This window comes from Lampetra fluviatilis, chromosome 1 (assembly GCF_964198595.1).
Source record: "Lampetra fluviatilis chromosome 1, kcLamFluv1.1, whole genome shotgun sequence".
Classification (NCBI taxonomy): Eukaryota; Metazoa; Chordata; class Hyperoartia; order Petromyzontiformes; family Petromyzontidae; genus Lampetra; species Lampetra fluviatilis.
This window is the reverse complement of record NC_136275.1, coordinates 41,400,846-41,425,077: the sequence shown is the minus strand read 5'-3', so window position 1 is coordinate 41,425,077 and position 24,232 is coordinate 41,400,846. Positions and strand designations below refer to the sequence as shown.

The 24,232-nt window shown below is 49.6% G+C and overlaps 1 protein-coding gene across 6 annotated transcripts in view; it reads left to right on the top strand.

The window, feature by feature from the left end:
- Nucleotides 1-23,315, top strand: part of LOC144936331 (septin-9-like) — a 51,766-nt gene extending 28,451 nt beyond the window's left edge. For all 6 annotated transcript variants that reach the window (XM_078863424.1, XM_078863432.1, XM_078863430.1 and 3 more), the window contains 9 exons: nucleotides 10,869-11,060; nucleotides 11,640-11,768; nucleotides 12,515-12,596; nucleotides 14,273-14,410; nucleotides 15,366-15,483; nucleotides 16,088-16,183; nucleotides 19,690-19,786; nucleotides 20,636-20,687; nucleotides 21,421-23,315. In XM_078863424.1, coding sequence (XP_078719550.1) covers nucleotides 10,869-11,060; nucleotides 11,640-11,768; nucleotides 12,515-12,596; nucleotides 14,273-14,410; nucleotides 15,366-15,483; nucleotides 16,088-16,183; nucleotides 19,690-19,786; nucleotides 20,636-20,687; nucleotides 21,421-21,553 — 1,037 coding nt within the window. In that variant the 3' untranslated portion in view covers nucleotides 21,554-23,315. The remainder of the gene's footprint in view (nucleotides 1-10,868; nucleotides 11,061-11,639; nucleotides 11,769-12,514; nucleotides 12,597-14,272; nucleotides 14,411-15,365; nucleotides 15,484-16,087; nucleotides 16,184-19,689; nucleotides 19,787-20,635; nucleotides 20,688-21,420) is intronic.
- The last annotated feature ends 917 nt before the right edge of the window (nucleotides 23,316-24,232 follow it).

The following is a 24,232-nucleotide window of genomic DNA, read 5'->3' as shown; positions in this document are numbered from 1 at the left end:
TAACGTGAGTGTAAGTTCTAACGATGTGAGAAGGGCTGGAAGGGTGAAGCTTGACACAAATATAACCGCGTTTATTTTCACAACGAGAAAAATCTAAACTCCAAAATGTTTTAATTTTAGCCCCAGAATTCCGCTTATTCATTAATTGTCTTTCCAGCAATGGGGCTCCTCAAGTAATCACAGAAAACAGCAATTCCTCAATATTGGCGCATATACCACGTGTGTGTGTGTGAGCATTAGTGTAGCGGATAGTGCGCTGCACTCCGAACCTGGTGACCTGAGTTCGTTTCCCGCTCATGGCCACCACTAGTGACAAATATCTGAATTGGTCCTGGTCCTTCTCTCGGTCATCTTAGTCTGAAAAACAAATACTGGTGTGGTGTGTAAACATCAGCACAGTGGAGACAAAGGTGCCCGGGTGTGGTGCCAACCACACCACCCCTCGTATACTGGGTCGGCATTGATAGATGCTTACTAACAACACTTTGCCCAAACTGGTTGTAAAGGATATATGGGGAGTCTTTGTCTTTTTATCGTGTCTGTAGGCATGAATGAGTGTCAACACAGTTTGCGATGTTTTGACATCCGAGGCATGAAATCTATTAACTGTGATAATAAACACTGTGATAATAAACACAGATGAGGCTTACAGTAATCCACTGCCCCAAACTGAAACACGCACTGGCGGAGCCTGTGGGGTGGGGTGGCACGTGCCCCCCCAATGATCCGATCGAAATCCCTAATTTCGATGGGATCATTGGGGTTTATTAGTAATAAATCGGCATTTTGCGACCCCCCCCACTGCCACTGTGTAGTCTATTATTATGTGCCAGGGACTCTATGAGATGATAGGACAATAGTCTGAGTCCATAATTGGCAATAAGTAACGGCAAAGCGGTTATAAGTGACTCAGAATTGTGCGCAGTTGCGTATTCAGTTCACGACTTCCCTGAAGGCATCAACACCTTCAGCGAGCGCGATGCCGATCACACGACGCGGTTCGAATTCGACCCTCGACCGATGGTTGCGCCATCGCCGCACACGCGTCAAATAAAAAGGGACAAGTCCTTACTAACAACTCCTATAATTTTTCATTGCTGGAGGGGTTGCCCCCTCTACCTGAAAATCCTGGCTCCGCCATTGGAAACACGTGTTGTCATTGTGTAAACTAAAAACCCAATCTGGAACAAGTAACACAGAGCACAAATACTGAGCATTGCATAAATAACGAGCATAAGTGCTTGTCAAATAAGCGAGTGTTTTTTATGCAGTGACCCAGTGGATTTGGGATGCTACGGAGTGGTAGCACAGCAGTTAGCGCACTGTGATACAAACCTGGCGACCCGAGTTCGATTCCCACTCATGGCCACCAACACCATTGAGGATTATCTGAACTGGTCCTGGGCCTCCCCTAGATCGATTCAGCCTCAAATGAGTACCTAGTGCACTATATAAACATCGTCTTTCGGGAGGCAAAGGCGACTGCTCGTTTTGCTGGCCACCCACCCCCTCGTGTTGCCGTGCCGACCTTCATCGGTGCTGCTCGCTAACAGCACTTGCCCCAATAGCATGCTAAGGCTATATGGGGGATCTATGGGACAGTGGGTGGAGGGACAGGGTGGGTAGGGGTGGGGGTCGTTGCTTGCAGATGGGGGAGATGTTTGGAAAGGGTCATGAGGTGACTTGCCTGCCCTTCCTTCCTCCGTGCAGCCCTGGGCTGCTGCTGCTGCCTCGGAGGCTTCCTGCTCCCTCGACCGCGCTGCCACGATGCGGCACTCGCCTGGCAACGGCAGCCACCGCCGACCTCGCGCGTGCCGCTGCATTGTTGTTGTTGTGCAATGGAGTCTTTATCGGTCCCCAGTCGAGTGCTGATAGTTCAATATTAATGTCCAATTGTATTGAGGGGCTGCTGTCTGTTGTCTAGGTGTGGTCTGGGACTGTTGTTGTTTTCCTGCCTTGCCCAAGCTTGCATCTAGTGTTGAAAAATCGGCAGGAATGTCCATGTACTTATGCTTATTTTTTCTCTACTTTGCACTCCTATTGTGTTTTTTTTGTATGTCGGCGAGCAGCGACGCAGCCAGGACCCAGGACCCCACACATGAGCCCCGGGTCCGCTCCCCCTTATATCTCCCCAGGCGTGGCTAGGCCCCGCCTCCGGCCACGCCCTCTCGTGGAACCTTCCAGCAGGTTCCCGGAGTATCTCGGCTAGCCCCGCCTGTTACCTTTGCCCCAGATACACCTCTGATTGGTTGGTACTTAGCCGTGCCCGTACCCGTGATTCCCTTTCCAGGCCAGCAGGTGTCACCCTGTCATTACATCAACATAATGTATGCTTGCAACACCTCACGTTGCACGTAGGTTTTCTCAGTGGGGCTAATCTTGTACAAATTTTGTCTCATGGGTGCCGCATCTCCTGTATCTCATATGGTGTCCCATAAGTGAGGTACATGAGTCCCAGCTAAAAATGTCCTCAAAATCTTGTAGGAGCATCTGAAGCTGTAGCACCTGGACAAACGACAACTCGGGATCGTTCCAAGGAAATGACATCTATCCATTAGTGCTAACCAGTGCGCCACCGCAGCGGTTAGCACGCTACACTACAAACCCGGCTACCCGAGTTTCCACTGATGACCAACACCAGTGACAATTGATTGACTCAACCTCAAATGAGTACCTGGTGCGGTGTGTCAACATCACCACTGGGGTAGACAAAGGCAGTCGGGTGTGGTGCTGACCACCCACTCCTTCTTGTGCCGTGCCAGCTTTCATCGGTGCTTGCTAACAGCACTTTCCCCAAAACTCTGTAAAGGCCATCAGGGGGATCTTTGTAGTTTAAGACTCAAGTAGTTGGGAATATTTTTTCCCATATACACACTGTATAGAATACAGTACTTCGTTTTCTGATAGAGTATGCCGCGTTATATAAACGGGTGATATATTTTGACCGAGTCATTCTGGAGCTCACTATCGAAATGTAGCTGCTTGTCGCGCGCAATGTAAATGTGGCTGCTGGTGCTGCTGGAAATTATTTTGTAGAATTCCGTTGCGCGATCTGGTCACCAGCATGGTGAAGTAGGCCACGAATTCTCACGTAGAGGGGCCACCGGTGGCATGGGCAGGCCAGCACGAGGCCGCCACACCTTCATCGTTATCGCACCGCAGTGCTCGCGGCTCACGCCACCCGCGGTTTAGGCCGCCGGCTATCGGCTCCACGCACAGCGGCGCCTGCGGTCTGCAGCGTGGCGCCAGCACAGGGGCCCTTCCTTGGCTCCCCCGATGCGGAGCCTCAATCTGTCTCCCGATGCTTCCACCTCCTCCCGTCTCGTCTGTCATGTGCACTTTAGTGTGTGGGTTCAGTCCCTGGAATAACGCATTGTCTATTGTCTCGGGCTCTGGCTCGCGGGAGAATGTACGATGTTCGTACTGGTCATTTCCTGTTTTTGTCGCAAGAATAATCTTGAGGGATTTTTCTCTCGCCGTGAACAGAGCTCTCCGGCGAGGCGGCTTGATCTCAGATGCGGCGTGGAAAAAGTGTTTTGTGTTTGAGCATTTTACGACCGTATGAAAATGAATTTATTGAATTGAATTAAATTTAGATTTGCGTCATTTGTTTCATCGTGGACTCTGCAGTTGTCCGAGGTCCGTCACTGATGCCTCCGCACAAGAACCTACGCACACAAAAAAATCCTAATTTGTTTTACACTCAACGCTTGCCCAGCACTGCAAGCCAATTGTACATTGTCATTCGATGGACAAGCAGTAAACCACTCGCTAGAGAGCGGGGATCGAGCAGCACGGCTTAGTTTAGAGAGCCATATAGAAGTGAATCCAGCATCAGAAGTAGCTCCGTCGTGTCACCTTCCAGGGCCTGGTTTGATATTAAACCCTCCCCTCTAACTGAGAGGCTTCCACGTCGATACTTCGTCATGACAGGATACTTACACCACCATCATTGTGATGTAGCTGGCAACTTTAAAGGATGCGCACGAGGCAAGTGTGTCTTGCTGTTGACTTGTGTCGGTCGTATGAACAACCAGCTGCAGGCTAATAGAAGCATTGCCGCCCTAATCATGAGGAGATGGCACATCTTGATCGACCGGCTTGAGGGGGAAAAAATAATGAATATAAAAACTAAAGTAAACAACTATGATTCGATTTAAAGCTTTCGTGACTGCAGGGATTCAAGTTCTTGGTTCTTTCGGTAAAGTCAAGGGAAATAATAAAATAATAAATAAATAAACATTAGGACGCTGTCTTTCCGACAGCTCGTTTCTACACCTGAGGACGGCTGCTTGCGTTGTGGCCGAAACGTCGTGAAAATTTTATTATGTTTTACTTTTATTATTTTATTATTTCCCTTCTACGTGACTTTACCGAAAGAGCCAATAATATAAACAACTATGCTCCCACAATAGAGGAATATTTAACAAAATGCTGCAATAGATAAAAATGTGCGGCTGTATAGAACCGAGTATAATAGTTACAGCCGTTTCTCATTGCCCACTGGATGAAGGCCTCTGCCCGTTGTGTCAAAGTGGTTGCTTGCACATACTTCACCATGCCGGTCAGTGCAGATTGGTGAGGAGCGGTGTGGTGAGGGGGGGGGCATTCCGATATCACTCGGCACTGATATTAGCCGTGGCCAGCCACAAATCAAGTCCGGTGGCCGGGTTCATAGCACCGTACAATGAACCCTCCTGTGCCCCTCGAGCATATTTACTTTATTTCTGAATACCCGTTTGTTTAATAAACCCATTCAATTACTGTACATCCTTTATACTGTATTGTGTATCAACAGTCTCGCATTTGCAGGCGTTAAGGCAGATTGTGCGCACACGTCAAGATGAAATTGCATATGAAACTTATTTCTGCCGAAAGCATGAATCACCCAGAAACTGTATTTGCTTAAGTCACCACATTCAAACATTTTCTTTGAGTTTTCAAGAGAAAGAAAAAACAGGAGGGGAATTTTTTGTGTGTGTGTCTGTGAGCTCACGCGTTCTGTAGCCGCAGCGTGAGTTGTGACTTGCATCCCGCAGCAACGGTGGCAGCAGCAGATGTGGGCTAAGAGCCAACAGTGGTGAGCGTTAGCTCCTGCTAACAACGCAAGCGCAGAACCACTGCTTGTGGCGATACATGCGGCTAACGCACACAGGCGAGGCGAAGCGTTTCGGGTGCACGATCGTTCACACTCAGATTTGGAATATTTAGACTGGAGGCATCCAATGAGCTATGAAGCTCTTTTGCAAACAATTCAATTGAGCAGTTGACTACGGTACAACTCCACATTATCCACGGCCCGCACGGCCCGAGTACCCACGACTGTTATTATCCGTGGGACCTGTAGGACCCACAAAACTCCTATTACCTGCACCCTGGTCTTCTGTAGGGCCCACAAAACTCCTATTACCTGCACCCTGGTCTTCTGTAGGGCCCACAAAACTCCTATTACCTGCACCCTGGTCTTCTGGTTATCCACCTTGTGGAACGGTGTTCTTTTATCCGCACATTTTCTGTGAATCAGTGGAGTTGTATGGAAAATTAATCTTCTTGTCAATGGGTTATCTACGGATTTTAATTAGTATGTTTTCCAGGAATGCACCTGGAAATTACATAATGACTCTTATTGCCTGCACATTTTTTCTCCTAATTAGAGATTGGTGGGAATATCATCCCCCCCCCTCGCTCGGCGCAAGAAGAGCACAATAAGTGTTGTTATCACATCTCTCCCTCTAAGGAAAACAGGAGGATTTCTCCACAAATCTGGCTGTCGCCTGATGAAGCTAGTTGTAATTACTGGCGAAATGTCGTACTCAGATTGTAAATGTTGTGGCTTTGCTCTTCAACACACCGATGTGCTGTACTAATTGGCTGTGTCGGGTGGTGGCAGGGTTTAATCACACATTTTTATATTACACTATCTAACCCAAAAAAACCTGTATTATGGAGAATATCATCCTGTTATCTGTGATGTTTTACACACAAGCAAGGTGAATGATAAATAAATTGTTGTCATTATGAATTTGCATTTACCGCTAAAGTCTGTCACGTGGCTCAGTGCACCAACACAATATTTAACACAACTCGTGAACCACAGTAGACCGTGGAAACCTTACATAGCGGAACCCAAAACAAACATGTAATGTGTACCTTCTAAATCGCATGTGAATGCAATGACAGATATTTGGTAAAGTAAAAGTCTAAACAATTCAATTCCAACGTGTGCAAATAGGCCTGCAATAGGCCTGTAATCGGTGTCATTCCAGCCGGGTCTCTCCGAGTTAGTGACCTGGAAAATGATTTGGCGGCAGTCGTGAATGATGTGGTCGTAGAACGTCAGGATGAAGACGGCACTGCCGTTTTAACGAAGCCGCCCCCCGTGGGTTCGGAGCTGAGCTGGACGCCCATGAAGCGGCTCTTTCTCCGAGCAGTCTCGGTGCGAGCGCCCACCCAATCGTCACTCCGTAACTACATTTCACTCCACCGTCCGAGTTTGGTTGCAGCGGTTTGTGCTTTTACGTGGTAATAAAAGAACATTGACCTCTTTTGAAGTATGTGAGTGTATTGCTATTCAGCCCGTATGGTGCAAAGATAATGATATCTTTACAGTGTTTAATATATTTTTCAATAGTACCTGATGGGGAAGAAAGGTCTAAACATTTCAGCCGACTAGCCTTCTTCAGGAAATGTTGAGATATAGTGAGAGAGTCTGAAATATTCTGTGGCTGTTGTCAGCAAGGGTGGAGATAATATCAGTCAAACTGAAGGGATTAAACTCCTCAGAGATTGTAGAATCATAAAGCCATTCCAGAGGTCAATAATAAACGGGGTGGTGTAAAAGTGTAATTCGTTTTCAGAGTGTGAATCATTCAAAAGGCATTGAGTAGGCTTGCAGTGGTAACATTGTCAAGTAAATTGTCAATCTTTCAAAATTAGGTACTGAGATTATGCTGTTGCCATATAATGATACGATGAAGTGGAGTACTTTACCCTTCAATGTCCACCCCTAGAAATATGGTGCTTTGATGATTTCCAATACAATTAAGTTTTTATTAAGTTATGTCGATTTTCTCAAAGGGCCACGGGTGTGCGCTCAGTGCAACTGCAGGTAATTAGTTGCAGGTTGAGACTTGCAAATATTGTTTTATCAGCCAATGCAAGAGATTGAGAGGGACCACACTGTTGGCTCACTGCAGCATCTTTATCGGCCTGCTACAGCGGTTGTTATTTAGATATTCTCCTGATGAGACTGGGGGGGGAATGCTGCCATGGGTTGTGATGGTCAGTTGCGCTCTGGACTTGCCGGTTCAACCTTCTGGCGTGCCTCTGTCCACTGCGCAGTTCGAATGAGTTCTCGACAATCAGTTGGTTGGCAGGTCGTGTGCAATGGGGTAGAGTGTGGGGGATCCTCTACCCCTTCCCAGATGTCTGGCCAACGTGAAAGAGGAGGCCAAACTATCCGCTATTGGCTCCCTGGATTTGCAGAGCTGCATCTATTCGGCCAGACAGACCATCATTTCTCAAAGGGGCCAGGGATTAAAACTACATAGAACCACACCAGAGACAGCCTTCTTTATGGCCTTGTCTGACCAGTGTCAGACCAGAGAACGCCAACAGGTGAATAGAACAAAGACGATGCACGTATCAGAGTATTTATAGTTCTGGTTGAGCAGCTACATCATGGATTAAGCAGCTACATCATGGGATATAGCTGCTCAACTGTACTGTTTGCCTTTTGGCATTCTCAATTAGAGAATGTTTGTTTGCATGTTCACCACAAGTCGTTGCGGTTCATGCAGACTTGATTCTTTGCAAAAGGTATATTTGTTTAAACATCTTAACACCTTAATTTTAGAACTTTCGTGACTGCAGGAATTATTATTTGTTTCTTTCGGTTAAGTCACGTCTAAAGATAAAATAATAAATTAAATTAAATAATAGAATACGACGTTTCGATTGTGTGTTGACCGACCCTCTGTGTTGTATTACATTACATTTCGATATTTTACTAGGTTATTTAATTTTAGTGTGTCCTTCTCCTGATTTTCAGGCTTGCTTGCCGTGTCATCGCACTTGCAGCACCACGTTTTGTTGTCCACTCATTGATATGCTAATTTTTTCTCTAACCCCCCTCCCTCTCTCTGCGTCCGCCCTCCTCTGTCTATTTAAGGCCACCCCACAGAGACGACCACCTCTCTCTGTTACCTGTGTTGCTCTCTCTATGTATCTTGGTGATATCTGTCTGCTAATATGTCTGTCTATAGTTTTCTGGTTAGATTTTATGTCGCTATTGCATTATACCTGATGATGATTGCTTGTGTTGCAATCGAAACGTCATATTCTATTATTTAATTTAATTTATTATTTTATCTTTAGACGTGACTTAACCGAAAGAAACAAATAATAATCTTAACACCTGTTTTATTTCCAGAAAGGATAAAGCCTATTCTTATTTTTCATACTTTGATACTGGCAACAAAAGTTCCCAGAGATATACACAGAACCACGCATTCAAACTATCGTAAACACTGCTGCATGTGGCGTCGCGTGGTTGGCACAGGCCCTGGGGTAAGGAATGGATTACATTTGCGCCCCCCCCCCTCCCCACGGCCGTCTCATCCCACCTTTCGAGCCTGGTACCTGGAGCCCTTTCGGTGCCGTTATAGCACCTGCATGCTCAATGGCTAAGCCACTGGTGTTCACAAGCTTCTGTTGCCGTTACCATGCCGTCGTTGTTGCGAGCCGTTGCTCCTCCACGTACCTTCCACGCGCTTGCACACACAGTTGGCTGCGACCAAGGGGAACGGCCGGTGGCGTTCACAACGGCCACTATCAACCATCTGACCACTTGGAAAGCCAAACACAACCACCCATGTGTGCATAAACTACATTTAACTGCATTGAAACGTGATTACAGAAATGTCACAACCCCAAAAAGTGGGGGGGGGGCAGTGATGGAAAAATCTGAATTTTGGCGTAGGTTTGGAGCTACCCAGACGTGCACGCAGCTGATAAGCTGTGAGTGGTCAGTCTTTTGGAAATGGTGCCATTTGATCTGTGAATTATTTCGTTGTCAGCAAAGATGGTGGCTGAAGGTGGTGTGTTTTGAGGAAGGAAGAAAGTAAAACAAAGAGGAAAAATATTTATTCTGATAAAATCTTAAACCACTTTGTTAAAAGGTGATCTCGGACTGGGTAGCTGTGGAATAGGGCACGCAGTCATGTTTGCGACTACCAGTTTTTATTTTGCCTTATTTGCGGCAGGCCTCAAAGACCGAGTCGGGTCGAAGTAAAGCTCCCCGATGCGCCTTGACGTTTCGCCGTGCTTGCTGGGAGCTTTTCAAGGAACTGAATGGATCTGGTAATCAATAAAATAAAAAGCTCCCAGCACGCAGTGCGAAACGTCGGACTTGGTGCCCAAAAAAACACAGATCCCCCGTATAGCCTGAACAGACTGTTGGCGCAAGTGCTGTTAGCGAGCACCTATGAAGGCCGGCACAGTACACGATGGGGTGGGTAGCCAACACCACGCCCGACCGCCTTTGTCTCTCCAGTGGTGATGTTTTTACACACCGCACCAGGTACTCATTTGAGGCTAAGTCGACCTAGGGGAGGCCCAGGATCGGTTTAGATAATCGTCACCGGTGTTGGCCGTGAGCGGGAATCGAACTCTGATCGCCAGGTTTGTAGTGCAGTCCGCGAACCACTACCCTACGCGCGGTACAACCCACAAACGCATCGGAGAGCCACGCAGCACAAATGCGGAAACCTATGGGGTCGATGTACTAAGCACATACTCTTGTTGTCAGCATGTGGTTAAAAATTAATGAGATTCTCGATCTGGGAGCCGGTTGACCCTGGAAACACATGTAACATGAGGTGTGCAGGTGAAGGGGCCTGAAGTACAAACCCTTGTGTTTAATCAGAGATTGAGAGATTAAACACGGGGATTTGACCCCATCCCATAGAATTCAAACACTGCGTTAGGCCACGGTGGCTGTAAGAGTGGTGCAAAGCAACGAGTTGAGTCTCCCCGTGATCCAGCGGGCCAGAGCTGCCCTGGTTAGATAAATACAGAGATTCTACTAATAAGTTTGGCACAAATTAACGGTAAATTTTATATTGTTGGGCTGTTATTGGCGTTGTGCGGTTGGCATGGGCCCTGCCACAAAGAACTGAATGGGGCTCCCTGTCCAATTTGCCCACTCTGCGTAGCTCATTGCCTCAGGCACAGGTGCAGTTGCGTGGCCTACACACTCAATAGCTAAGCCACTGTACTGCATCTGCCAGTCATCTCAGTTAGTCAACCCATGGCACCTGGGTCTGTTCCATTACCTCCTGCCAGTGACCCTTCGACACTTCACGCGGCCTCAAAGTGCACTTAGTGGTGAACGCCGGTGGTTGTTGTTGTTCAACTGACAAATCACTGCCTCTTGTGTAGATGCCGCTGTTGATACAGCTCCTGTACGAATATGCTACCTGTAACAATAACGTACAGCCCTTTGTCAATCCACTGCTAGATGAAGTCCTCTCCATGGCGTGTCGATCACAGGGTGTTCTTTAACCATACTTCACCACGCTGGTCGGTGCAGGTTGGCTTGCGTGCAGGGTACGGGGCGAGATGGGTTCAGATATGACTCGCCACAAATCAATCCCCAAGGCTGTGCAGTGATTGTGCTCACTCCTGCTTCACCACTCCACCTCGCTACTAATAATGTTTAAATACTAATACATACGTATACATATGACGTATACATTTCACGTGTAAATGCTTCGATTGTTTATCCGTGAGTTATACGCGCACGCGTTTTCTTGTACACGCACGCGCACGCACGGATTTGCACGTTGACGTGCGGATCTGCGCCGTAGGTTTGGTGCCTCGCGCCGAGCCGGAGGAGATGACGACGGAGACCCCCGGCCAGGATGGTGGCGCGGCGCGGCCACCGACGCGCGTCAAGCCCAACCTCGACGCGTTCGGCTACGTGGGCATCGACGCCGTGCTGGAGCAGATGCGGCGCAAGGCCATGAAGCAGGGCTTCGAGTTCAACATCATGGTGGTCGGTGCGTCCCGCACACCGGCGACGGGGAGTCGTCGTCGTACCAAGGGCCATGCCGAGGACTCCCGTAGAGGGCCGCTCGTGAACTGCACCTCGGTCGCTTTTGTGGCTGCGAGAGGCCCCCCCCTTGCCCTTGATGGAAAACACTGGGCGCACTAAAATTTTAAACATTGTTTCCATCGTCAATGCATCAGTTGATCTTTATTTTATGTGCCAATTTCACCCTCAATAAAATGGGCATCGGTGCACATTCTACAGCCGTCACAGTACGTGCGCGTCACAGAACGTGCGCGTACAGTGACGTGCACGTACAGTGACGTGCGCGTACAGTGACGTGCGCGTACAGTGACGTGCACATACAGTGACGTGCACGTACTGTGCATGTTACACATACTGTGACGTGCACATACTGTGACGTGCACATACTCTGCACGTTACACGTTCTACAGCCTTTTCAGATGGCATTTGCATGAATGATGCTCTGTGGAAATGAAAGCATTATTCAAACTGTTTGTTACAGGTCATGGCGGATGGTGAATCGGTAAACGTGTTCACTGTCACTGTCGTCCCTTTGCACGTGTAGGACAAAGCGGGCTGGGCAAGTCGACCCTGGTGAACACGCTGTTCAAGTCTCCTGTGAGCCGCAAGTCGTGTACCCCCAACCACGAGGAGAAGATCCCCAAGACGGTGGAGATCAAGTCTGTGAGCCACGGTGAGGAGGGCCAACGGCGGCCGAGTGCGCAGGATGGGCGCTCGCGGTGCTGCACGTGGCTTTAAAGCGGTGCTGGCGCACACAGAGAATGGTATTCCAGTGCGTTTAAAATAATATAATATACTGTACACGCTACGTAAAATGTTCCCGTGCATTTAGATACATTGTACAGCGGGTCCTCGCTTTGACGGGGGAATTGCGTTCCAGAAGATTGCCGTTTATAGTGAATTTGTGTTAAGTGAGAATGATTTTCCCGGAAGGAATAATGGCGACGGTAGGGGTGCTGTCCCAGCCTGGAGTTTGATATATTATATAGATATATCGGTGACAGTAATTTATTTAAATATAAGGTGTGTGAGCGAGAGATATGGCGAGTGAAAAAGATAAGGGAGTGGGATGACGCTACGTATCTTGAGATGCCCCAACACAGAGTGTGAGGAGGAAGAGGATGGCACGCCGTGTATCACAGTACTACAGTACCAACACGACAGTACCAGTACTACAGTACCAGCACCCAGCATCGCTGAACAACGCTGCCTACACCGACACCACTCAGAAAAGTCGCCCATCAAATGCTACTGTACTCGCGTTCTAGCGAGCGCGGTACGTATTAAGCGAAAAGTTCCGTAAAATAAAGACCACGTAAAGAGTTGTACGGTTTTGAAGGTTTTGAAATGGTAACAGGAAGCTAACTTGGCAACAAACAAAACACTGACCTGTCCTTTTGTGCACCTCGGCATTTGCAGTCATCGAAGAGAAGGGGGTGAAGATGAAGTTGACGGTGATCGACACTCCCGGATTTGGGGACCAAATAAATAACAACAACTGGTGAGAGTGACGGTGTAGCTAATGAGCGTGCAGAACGTGCAACAGCACTGGGACCCCTTACATTTAGTTCACTCTAACGGTTGGCAAACTGGACTTTAAAAACTATTTTTAGTTTACCAGGTGAAGCCGACTGAGGTATACGGCTCTTTTTCAGAAGCGACCTGCCCACAAATGATAGCTCAACAAAGTGGCTCCTCCTGGACATTTACAGCAGCCAAATACTCTAAATGCACATCGATTCTAAATGTGGAGGGGAAAACCGGAGGACCCTGAGAAAAATCCACACAACCACGGGGAGAGAGAGAACTTGCAAACTCCAAAAATACATCAGGCATCAAGGTCGGGATCGAAGCCACGGTCTCCTGTATACCTGGCGAGGGAGTGAACATATCGCCACCGCGGCACAATCCAGATCGTTCTCCCGGCACAGCAGTTGAAACAATGGAGCAGGTTTCTTAGATTCCCCTGTCCATCCGGCGGTATAAAAGGGGCACGCCACAGTTAAATCGGCAGATTGCGTGTGGTGGGGTAATTTGTGGGTCCCCCCACCTCTTCCAAGCCATCTGACCAATGTGGGAGAGTCGGCCGAATACCCTCCAGGGGGGGGGGGGTCCTCCAGGGCTCAGGGCAACCTGCGGCTCTTGTGAGGAGGACTCCTCCGTGGCGTTATTTACGGAGGGCCGCCGTCTTGTATTCCACGTGCATTACGACTCTTTAAATATCGAGGTGTTTTTACCGAATTTGAAAAAAATGGCTCCTCTTGTAAGGTTTCTATTTGGTGTTTGAATGTCTTAACACCTCCTGTTTTATTGCCAGAAAGGGTAAAACCTATTCTTATTTTGTCATACTTTGATACTGGCAAAAAGGTCCCATTTTGTAGCTGCTCACCCAAGCTATGCTCTAATAGTGGCACTGTCCTTGTACTGTTCGCCTTGTGGCGTTGTCCTCTGGTCTGACGCTGGTGGTGAGACTTGGCCATAAAGAAGGCTGCTGTCTCTGGTTTCGATTTGGTGTTTGAACATCTTAACACCTGTTCTATTGCTAGAAAGGGTAAAACCTGTTGTTATTTTTTCATATCTTGAAATGTTGTTTGCTGACCCCTGGCCTATACCTTGTGGGCCCTCTAGTGGCCGGTCGTGCTAATGGCCATCTCATTTTCGCCACAACCATCAAGAGTGGTGAGAGTGTCACCTTCGGCTTCTGTGGATCAAGACAGAGTGATGTATTAATGTACATCACAGGGAGTCTCGCCCAGCCAACACCATGCCACGGTTGTCTGCGTATGTATGTTGAGCTTCTTTCGCACCGTGCGTAGCCAACCGTGCTTTATCAGAGGTGCGGGTGTAGGACAGCAAACTAAACACAAACAGACAAATGAGTTGTCAATGTAGTTGATTTAAAAGTGTAAAGCTCCAGTGGCTTGCTAATATCGGAAGGAAGAGCGTTCCAGACAGCCACAGAAGCGCATCTGAAAGCGCCACGCGGTGCAACGATGAACGTGTTCAATGTTTAGCCAAAAGCCGTTTGCGTGACGGTTTGTGACTCCTTGACGAGATCGGCGAGGTGTCGTGCGCCGAGAGCGGCGGGCTACGTGCCGTGCGGACGATGCCGCCGTCTTCCGCGCGACCCCCTCGCCAACCGGCGCGTGCCGCGCCCCCACCCTCCATCCCTCGCAGCTGGGAGCCCGTGCTCAAGTACATCAACGACCAATACGAGAAGTACCTGGCGGAGGAGGTGAACATCACGCGGAAGAAGATCATTCCCGACAGCAGGGTGCACTGCTGCATCTACTTCATCCCGGCCACCGGGCACTCGTAAGCAGAGCGCTCGGCACGCGCCAGCGGCGCCGTTGTGCGACAAGAACGGACCGCGAGCGAACCGCCGATCGTGCGGATATTAGCCAATCAAACACAAGGTGGTCGTTTCACACGACGCTGTACTGTGTTCTTGGTTCTCTCGGTAAAGTCACGTAGATAGAAAATAATAAAATAATAATAATATTGTAGAATGTAGCCTGTTTTAAGCTGATGAGCATACCTGCAGTCTATAATGTAGACTTATTCTGGTTAGATCTTGACGTAAAGCTTTCGTGACTCTAGGAATTAATATTCTTTGGGTCTTTTGGTAAAGCCACATAGATAGAAAAATAATAAAAATAATAAATAATATCACGACGTTTTGATCGCAACACAAGCAATCGTCATCAGGTGAAAATATAGCGGGAGAGCTGCTGAGGCAGGAAAAAAAGATATACAATATATATTTTTCACAATGACGATTGCTTGTGTTGCGATGAAACGGCGTGATATTGTTATAAATTTATTTATTTTATTATTTTTCTATCTACATCGCTTTACCGAAAGACCCAAAGAATACTTATTCTGGTTCTTTCAGTAAAAAAATGGGATTAGTCGATCCATGAATCGCTTGCCATTGAATTGATGCATTGAGTAACCCTCGATGAATCGATACTCTGAAGTTGCTGTCGGATCCACTAAAAGCAGAATCGATACAATAGACATCTCGATTCACGGTTCACAATCCCATATATGGGTCGAGACGCCCCTACGGGTAATGCCACGCTCACTTCCATATTTGGACTGGTCGCTGATTTCATCGCCTGTCCGATTGTATTACAGCGCCCACTTTAAACCAACTGTGTTTTGTAAACGTAGAGAGCTCATCGAATTATGTTGGTGGTGGTAATGTTGATGATGGTGTCCCATTGAGCCTCCATGGTCTCCCACCACGCCCCCCCCCCCGCCGCAGGCTGAGGCTCCTGGACATCGAGTTCATGAAGCGCCTCGGGAAGGTGGTGAACATCGTGCCGGTGATCGCCAAGTCGGACACGCTGACGCTGGAGGAGAGGCAGGCCTTCAAGAAGAAGGTAAATGGCAGTGGTGGTTATCAGGTGCCCCGGGGGCTGAGCTCTGAGCCCACAACACGGAGACTTCGGTTCGAATCCGGTTTGAGCCACCCACGATCCAATGGGGTTCTCAGGTTTAGCAAAGTGATCGTCTCAGCCCGGTCCCTCACGCCTGCACAAAACTACAATGCCATCAGGGTCTTTTTCCCTTAATTTGCCTTTTTCCAGCCTTGAGGATGTTAATTATGTTACATTTGTTTGCTGTGTGATGAAATGCACAAAGATCCCTCGTGTAGCCTTAATAGACTGTTGGGGCAAGTGCTGCTAGCGAGCACCGATGAAGGCCGATACGGCACACGAGGGAGTCGGTGGCCAGCACCACGCCCGGCCGCCTTTATCTCCAAAGTCAAGATGTTTACACACCGCACCAGGTACTCATTTTAGGCTGAGTGGACCCAGGGGAGGACCAGGACCAGGCCCGGATAATCATCACGGGTATTGGCCGAGAGCGGGAATCAAACTCGGGTCGCTGAGTTCGTAGCGCAGCACGCTAATCGCTGCACTACCGCTCACGCACACGCACACCGGGTGAGATCCGCCTCCGCACTGGCCAATTGCTCCACAGATCCGGGAGCAGCTGGAGACGCAGGGCATCAGCATCTACCCCCACAAGGAGCACGACGAGGACGAGGAGGATCGCTCCACCAACAACAAAATCCGGGTTCGTGTGGCCAGCCTGGGGCATTCACTCCTAGCGCAGGGAATTCACTCCCAACGCAGGGAATTCACTCCTAACGCAGGGAATTCACTCCCAACGCAGGGAATTCACCTTTAACGCAGGGAATTCACTCCTAACGCAGGGAATTCATTCCTACCGCAGTGCATTCACTCCCAACGCAGGGAATTCACTCTTAACGCAGGGAATTCACTCCTCATTAATTTTAGAACTTTCGTGACTGCAGGAATTATTATTTGGTTCTTTCGGTTAAGTCACGTCTAAAGATAAAATAATAAATTAAATTAAATAATAGAATACGACGTTTCGATTGCAACACAAGCAATCATCATCAGGTATAATGAAATAGCGACATAATATCTAACCAGAAAACTATAGACAGACATATTAGCAGACAGATATCACAAGATACATACATAGCGAGAGCAACACAGGTGACAGAGAGGGGTGATCGTCTCTGTGGGGTGGCCTTAAATAGACAGAGGGGGGGCTGTCTATTTAAGGCCACCCCACAGAGACGATCACCCCTCTCTGTCACCTGTGTTGCTCTCGCTATGTATGTATCTTGTGATATCTGTCTGCTAATATGTCTGTCTATAGTTTTTCTGGTTAGATATTATGTCGCTATTTCATTATACCTGATGATGATTGCTTGTGTTGCAATCGAAACGTCGTATTCTATTATTTAATTTAATTTATTATTTTATCTTTAGACGTGACTTAACCGAAAGAACCAAATAAGAATTCACTCCTAACGCAGGGCATTCACACCTAACACGGGACATTCAGCATTAACCTGGGGCATTCAACCCGAAATACAGTAATCCCTTGCTACTTCGCGGTTCAAGTTTCGCGGCCTCAGTGCATCGTGGATTTTTAAAAAATATTCATCGAAAAATAAAAATTCAAAAATACCGCCATATCGGCAGCCGTATTGCGGAAAGCAGCGTTGTTTCATCGTGATGCGCGAGAGAAACGGTTTCCCAGGATGCCAGACAAAGAGAGAAACTCTCTCAGAGGCTTTGTACATACTGTACCCACGGGCACTCAGACAAGGCACGTGATTGGTTCCCGGCGTGAGATCGACGAATGAGAGCACGAGTGGATGTACAGTATCCTGTGAGCTGATTGGCTGCGCATCATCGCATCCTCTCCCATACGTATCGTATGAGAGAGAGAGAGAGTGAATGTATAATATTAAGGTTTTATAATTAAATAGATTTAAGTAAAATATATGTGAGTGAGTGAATGTATAATATTAAGGTTTTATAATGAAATAGATTTAAGTAAAATATATATATAAAGTATAAATATACATATTTTAAACATTCTGGTACCCACACACACATATACGGAAATTCCTAGGGGGGCCAATCCTACTTCGCGTATTTTCACCTATCGCGAGGGGTTCCGGTCCCCATTAACCGCGATAAACGAGGGATCACTGTAAATACATTGAGCCCCAACGTAGGCATTAAATCCTAACCCTCGGGCATACGTACGGTGTAAAAGAAGTGAAACATATATTCAATTCTTGATTTGAAGCTTTCGTGACTGCAGGAATCCATACTCTTTGGTTCTTTCGGTAAAGTCACGTAGGTATAACTTTACCGAAAGAACCAAAGAGCATATAGATTAATTTCCTTAACCGGGGGATTCAGCCCCAACCCAAGGCATTCAGAGTTCGGAGAGTGCATGGAGGAGAGTAGAGCGGGGCGAGAGGGGAGAGGTGCAGGCAGTGGAGTGGACGTGGAGGACCTCGAAGATGGAGGCTGCGACCTTGGCATTGATCCGAGCTTGGGAGGCAGTGGCGAAATGTTTTTAGTTTTGTGGCTCTGGATTAGCATTCTCTAGCAACCCTCGTCTCCAAATGACTGGACTACATCTCTGGCCGAACCACCATGGCCAGGGCTCATCGCCGTATGGAGCGAGCACTGCGGGCACCGGCTCACGCGGCGGAGCGCACGTTGGGCAGGTTGGGCAGCTGCGGCAGCACGAGAATCACGCCGTCGCTCTGTCACGCTCTGTCTCGCTCTGTCTCGCTCTGCTTCGCTCTGCCTCTCGCTCTGCCACGCTCTGTCTCGCTCTGTCTCGTTCTGTCTCGCTCTGTCTCGCTCTGTCACGCTCTGTCTCGCTCTGTCTCGCTCTGTCCCGCTCTGTCCCGCTCTGTCTCGCTCTGTCCCGCTCTGTCTCGCTCTGTCTCGCTCTGTCTCGCTCTGTCCCGCTCTGTCCCGCTCTGTCACGCTCAGTCTCGCTCTGTCCCGCTCTGTTTCGCTCTGTCCCGCTCTGTCTCGCTCTGTCTCGCTCTGTCCCGCTCTGTCCCGCTCTGTCCCGCTCTGTCTCGCTCCGTCCCGCTCCGTCTCGCTCTGTCCCGCTCTGTCTCGCTCTGTCCCGCTCTGTCTCGCTCTGTCTCGCTCTGTCTCGCTCTGTCCCGCTGTGTCCCGCTCTGTCTCGCTCTGTCTCGCTCTGTCTCGCTCTGTCTCGCTCTGTCCCGCTCTGTCTCGCTCTGCCACGCTCTGTCGCTCTGTCTCGCTCTGTCTCGCTCTGGCCTGCTCTGTCGCGCTCTGTCTCGCTCTGTCCCGCTCTGTCCCGCTCTGTCTCGCTCTGTCTCGCTCTGTCCCGCTCTGTCTCGCTCTGTCCCGCTCTGTCTCGCTCTGCCTCGCTCTGCCTCTCGCTCTGTCCCGCTCTGTACCGCTCTGTCCCGCTCTGTCCCGATCTGTCTCGCTCTGTCTCACTCTGTCTCGCTCTGTCTCACTCTGTCTCGCTCTGTCTCGCTCTGTCTCGCTCTGTCACGCTCTGTCTCGCTCTGTCTTGCTCTGTCGCTGTCTCGCTCTGTCTCGCTCTGTCTCGCTCTGTCTCGCTCTGTCACGCTCTGTCTCGCTCTGTCACGCTCTGTCACGCTCTGTCTCGCTCTGTCTCGCCCTGTCTCGCTCTATTTCGCTCTGTCTCGCTCTGTCTCGCTCTGTCACGCTCTGTCTCGCTCTGTCTCGCTCTATTTCGCTCTGTCTCGCTCTGTCTCGCTCTGTCACGCTCTGTCACGCTCTGTCTCGCTCTGTCTCGCTCTATTTCGCTCTGTCTCGCTCTGTCTCGCTCTGTCACGCTCTGTCACGCTCTGTCACGCTCTGTCTCGCTCTGTCACGCTCTGTCACGCTCTGTCTCGCTCTGTCTCGCTCTATTTCGCTCTGTCTCGCTCTGTCTCGCTCTGTCACGCTCTGTCACGCTCTGTCTCGCTCTGTCACGCTCTGTCTCGCTCTGTCTCGCTCTGTCCCGTTCTGTCTCGCTCTGTCTCGCTCTGTCACGCTCTGTCTCGCTCTGTCTCGCTCTGTCTCGCTCTGTCACGCTCTATCTCGCTCTGTCTCGCTCTGTCACGCTCTGTCACGCTCTGTCTCGCTCTGTCACGCTCTGTCTCGCTCTGTCTCGCTCTGTCTCACTCTGTCACGCTCTGTCTCGCTCTGTCTCGCTCTGTCTCGCTCTGTCGTGTGGCTCCCCAGGAGCTAATGCCGTTCGCCGTCGTCGGCAGCGACAAGGATTACCTCGTCAACGGCCGCAAGATGCTCGGGAGGAAAACAAAGTGGGGGATCATCGAGGGTGAGTGGCCCTGCGGTGTCACTGAGGGAAGAAGGCTGTGGCCGAGTGGCTCTCGGGGGTCAGAGCGCTAAGCCAGTGCTGCTTAGAAACGATGAAATGATGTAACGGTTTTAATTTTACCAAAAACCAGAGGACCCGGGGAAAAATCCACCCCACCACACGGAGAGAGACAAACCCCAAATATACAGCAGGCGTCAGGGTCGGGATCGAACCCACGACCTCGTGAATACCGGACAAGGTAGTTAACATCTCGTAGCCACCCTGGGTCTAAATCCGAGCAGCCTCCTGTGGTTAAACTGGGTTCTCAAGCGTAGCAAGTTGACAGTGTGGCAGATACTATCATCTCTTGCGTTGTTGTGCTTCTCACAGCCCACGTTCGTTATTGTCCTTGGCATGCAACTTGCACCCTTGCAGAGGTGCAAGGGCCCCGGGGTGTCGTCCGGTCGCCTCTCGGTCGCGCATGGGGGAGGAGGGGAGGAGGGGGGGGGGGGGGTCACCGCACTGCGGCGGTGGCATGGAGGGGGGGGGGGGGTCACCGCACTGCGGCGGTGGCATGGAGGAGGGGGGGGTTACTTTGCCACCACGAGGGGCCGAGGGGCTGCCCTTGCAGAGGAACAAAATGGCAGAACGCTCGGGCACTTTTTAAACATGCCTGGTGTTACAGTGTTTACATGTTTAAATAATCTTCGTGACGTGTTTCTACTTTTCCAACCTTTCTTCCCTGCCAACTGATTCCTATCTCAACCAAAACAACACCAACGCCAAACCACCCACTCGCCAATCACCCACTCACCACTCGCCAAACCACCCACTCATCCGGCACTTTTCACCCCCCGTGGTGCTGTGCAGTTGAGAACGTGGCGCACTGCGAGTTCTCTCAGCTGCGGGAGCTGCTGATCAGGTCGGTACTCTGTTTCTTTTCAGCGCTTTGCTTTGGGAGACGAGGTTGTTCTGTGACGGCGTACCGGCATTTAGCACGTAGACTACATGGGCAGCCTCTCCTTGACATTCCCAGTGCAGTCGGGGGATGCCCAAGTCAGTATTCGTCGTAAGCGGCGGTTAACGTTTGCACCTTGCTTCCCATGCCGAACATCTCGAGATGCCCTGTGGCAGCGGATCCCCTCGGGCAGCTGTTCCTGTGAGGCAATTAAGTAATGTGTGACGACTGTCTGCTGACTGTAATTTATTAAATTGGGGAAAGCTGGTCAATGATTATATAATGTAATGTTATAAACGATGGCTTTAAAAAAGATACCATTGAATCTATCGGAATCGTAAGAGCCAGTTATGAAGGCATAATGCGGTGCCACGCTGGTTGATGTAGAGCACGGCGCTGGGGCTGGCCCGGTTTGTCTGTGAAAACGAGTCGAGCTTCTGGCAGTTTGATCAAGCGTCCAAACCTGGAGTCGCAATCCCATTTTACGAGAGATCATTTTCTTTTCCTCGTTTCGATTGACTCTTGCGTTGCGTCTAGCTTGATTGCACTCTCTCTGTTTGCATCAACCCAAAGATAGCATGAGCATATAATCAGCATTTGTTTCCCTGTCACGTTCATGGCGTGGCTATTTGTTTCCCCATCACCGTTCACGGCGTGGCTATTTGTTTCTTCGCTTGCGGTGGTCGGTGGTCCCCAGGTCCCACACGCAGGACCTGAAGGAGGTGACGTCGTGCGTCCACTACGAGGGGTACCGAGTGCTGCGACTCAGCGAGGGCGGCAAGGACGTCGCATCGGTCAACGGCCTCACTGCCAAGGAGCAGCTCGCCTGAGCGACGGTCACGGCGCCCAGTGCCTGTGGCCCAGCCCAAAGAATCGGTTCTGAATCGTCCGTGGTCTCCGTCTTTGTCTCGCCGTCTCGAGCTCGCTGGGGAGGGCACGCGCACGCAGAGCGATCACTCTGAGGGTGTCTGTTGCGGCTTCTGTCTTAGGCGACTTATCAACACGAGGGCTTCTCTAGTGAATCCCAAGCACCGTCGTCGGGTAAGGGTAGACATTGTCCCACCATTGCGAATTTGACAAGTTTGGATAAATTGTAACGAGCCCAGTATCTCTGCATTGATATAATATTAATATAAGATCGACACAATAGTTGATTTGTGGCTCGAGCCCTTGTTGTACTCAAATACCTCTCTTCCATTGTACAACCGAGCCAACGCTGAGCCAGCTCAGCATGGCTCAGGAGTCGCCAGGTTGTGTTTCCACTACAGAGTGCCTGAACCGTGTCACTTACATCACATTGCATAAGTACACTTCCTCGATTGTACCGACTTAACGCGTGGCAGAAATGGTTAACCCCTGGCCCTGCTTGACCTCGAGCCAGATCCAGTTTAACGGTGCGGTTCTGGCTTGGCTCTGCCAATAGTCAAAGGAGGGCCCCACGCTGGCACGGCTCTGATGTGCAGTGGAAAATGGGTAACTTTGATCTGCTTATTGGACGCCAATGAAATGAGAGAGTTATCGTCGTCAGACACTTGGAACGATCGCGACGCGTTTACGTGGCCTAGCGGTGTCCGGAGGCTGCCACGTACGCTACCTCCAAGTGGAGGCTTTGGTGATTCAAAAAAATATAAAGTATAAGATTTGGTTTAATCCTGCCTATCGCACGGGCAGTTTATTGAAGAGTACATGCCACTCCTCACCCCTTCCTCATATGCAGCGTTGTTGCTCGAACGTTTATAAAAACAACTCAACGAGAGAGGAGCTGTTGGTGAGGATTGCGGACGAGTGCATCCCATTACCCACAGTCCCCACCACACCGCTGTGTCGTGGATCTTCTCAAACCCTGCCTTGTTTTATTTTGTCTGTGGTACAACCCATCGTGTCCTCCGAGTGAAATCCCGGCATTCCCTGACCACACCGACTTGTTGTTTATAGCCGTGTTGTTGACGTGACAAGTGCAATGTTTGTAGCTTTTGATGAAATGCATTATCGCCGTGACGTGCCAACTTTTCACAACAGTTCAACTGCGTTTTTAACCTGTTTACTGCCCGAGAGGAGATTTGTCTTAACGTAGGATCGTTGGTATTTCTCATCCATAACCTTGTCTTGTTTATATTGTTCTCGTTGGGTTTTTTTCCCGCTGTGTTGGTTTTTTTTTGTCCTCTTGCCTGCCATCGCTGTTTGACTCTTCTCAGGAAAGCCAGCTTTGTAATGGAGAGCAGTTAAGCGGTGCAACGTTAGTCACGGTATGAACTTTAGAAGCCGAATCCTTGGGGAGGTTAAAACTTTTTGTATTTTTCACACGCACACGTGGCGGCTTGAAGCACGGGTCACAGTCATTTGTCATCGTTTGTGGTAAAACCTGATATCAGAATCATAATAATAATTGTCTTGGATGTTTGGAGAAAATAATAGCCATGCGACTGCAGAATTGTCTCTCAATGTAAGCGAGGCCGTGGTCTCATCTGAGAACACAACAGAAAAACCGAAACCCTTTCACAATTGTGCATCTCATTGCGGACTGTGAAGTGCTTTGTCTTAGTTTATGCAACGTAACGAAATAAAGGACACGTGCTTTTCTGAAAAAAAAAATACATCCATTTGGCGCTTGCAGTTTATTTTCTGTGCTGTAGTTACGCGTCTCACTACTGAGTGCAGACTGAGAAGACGCTTCCATACTCTGGGTAATTCGGTAAAGTGACGTAGATAGAAAAATAATAACAAAAATCACGACGTTTCGATCGCAACACAAGTGTTGTGCCATAATAAGGCGCTGTAGGCAGCTGACCTGCCGCCACGCTCACGGGCCGACAGGGGGCAGCCGAGAGAGCGGGGTGGGTAGGGATTGACCGAAGGTCAAACCCCCGCCCCTCCGTGACCGGAGGTTGACACCCCAAACCCCCCAGGGGCTGGGGGCTGAGGGGGATGATGGCCCTCCTCCACTTCCTAAGGCCCCTTAAGGAGTAAGTCCAGAAGGTTCTGGAGGGGGGGTCATGAGAGGAGGGGTGACCCCGACCTGGGGATGAAAGGCCAGCCCTCGGGACGGACGTGGCAGTCCTCACCAACTCAAGCTCGAAGACCTCTGAAGATCTGAAGACTGGACCAGCGACCCGGGGACCCTCAACCGTGGCTCTCGTAAGCCGGTTGTAGCGGAGCAGCCGAGGTCGCTTGGACCCCCTGGGACCCTCCCCGAGGCTCTCGCTAAGCCGGGGTTGAAGCGGTCCAGGGCGAGTCCCGTACCCTGGGTGGGTCGGTCGGTCCGGCCTTCCCCTAGCCGCCGTCGCAAGGGACCGGCGTGTGCGTAGCCTGGAGTGGATAGAGCAAGCTAGAAGGGAGGCTGTCTCTCTCTCCCTTAGAATATCGAGTGGAAGGGGTCGTACCTCTCCGTGTTAATAGAGTAGCGTTAACAGAGTGTTAAGAATTGTTCAATAAACGCGTTGCCTCCAGCAAACGTCTCCGTGGGGTTAGTTATAGGACACAACACAAGCAATCGTCTTCAGGTGAAAAAA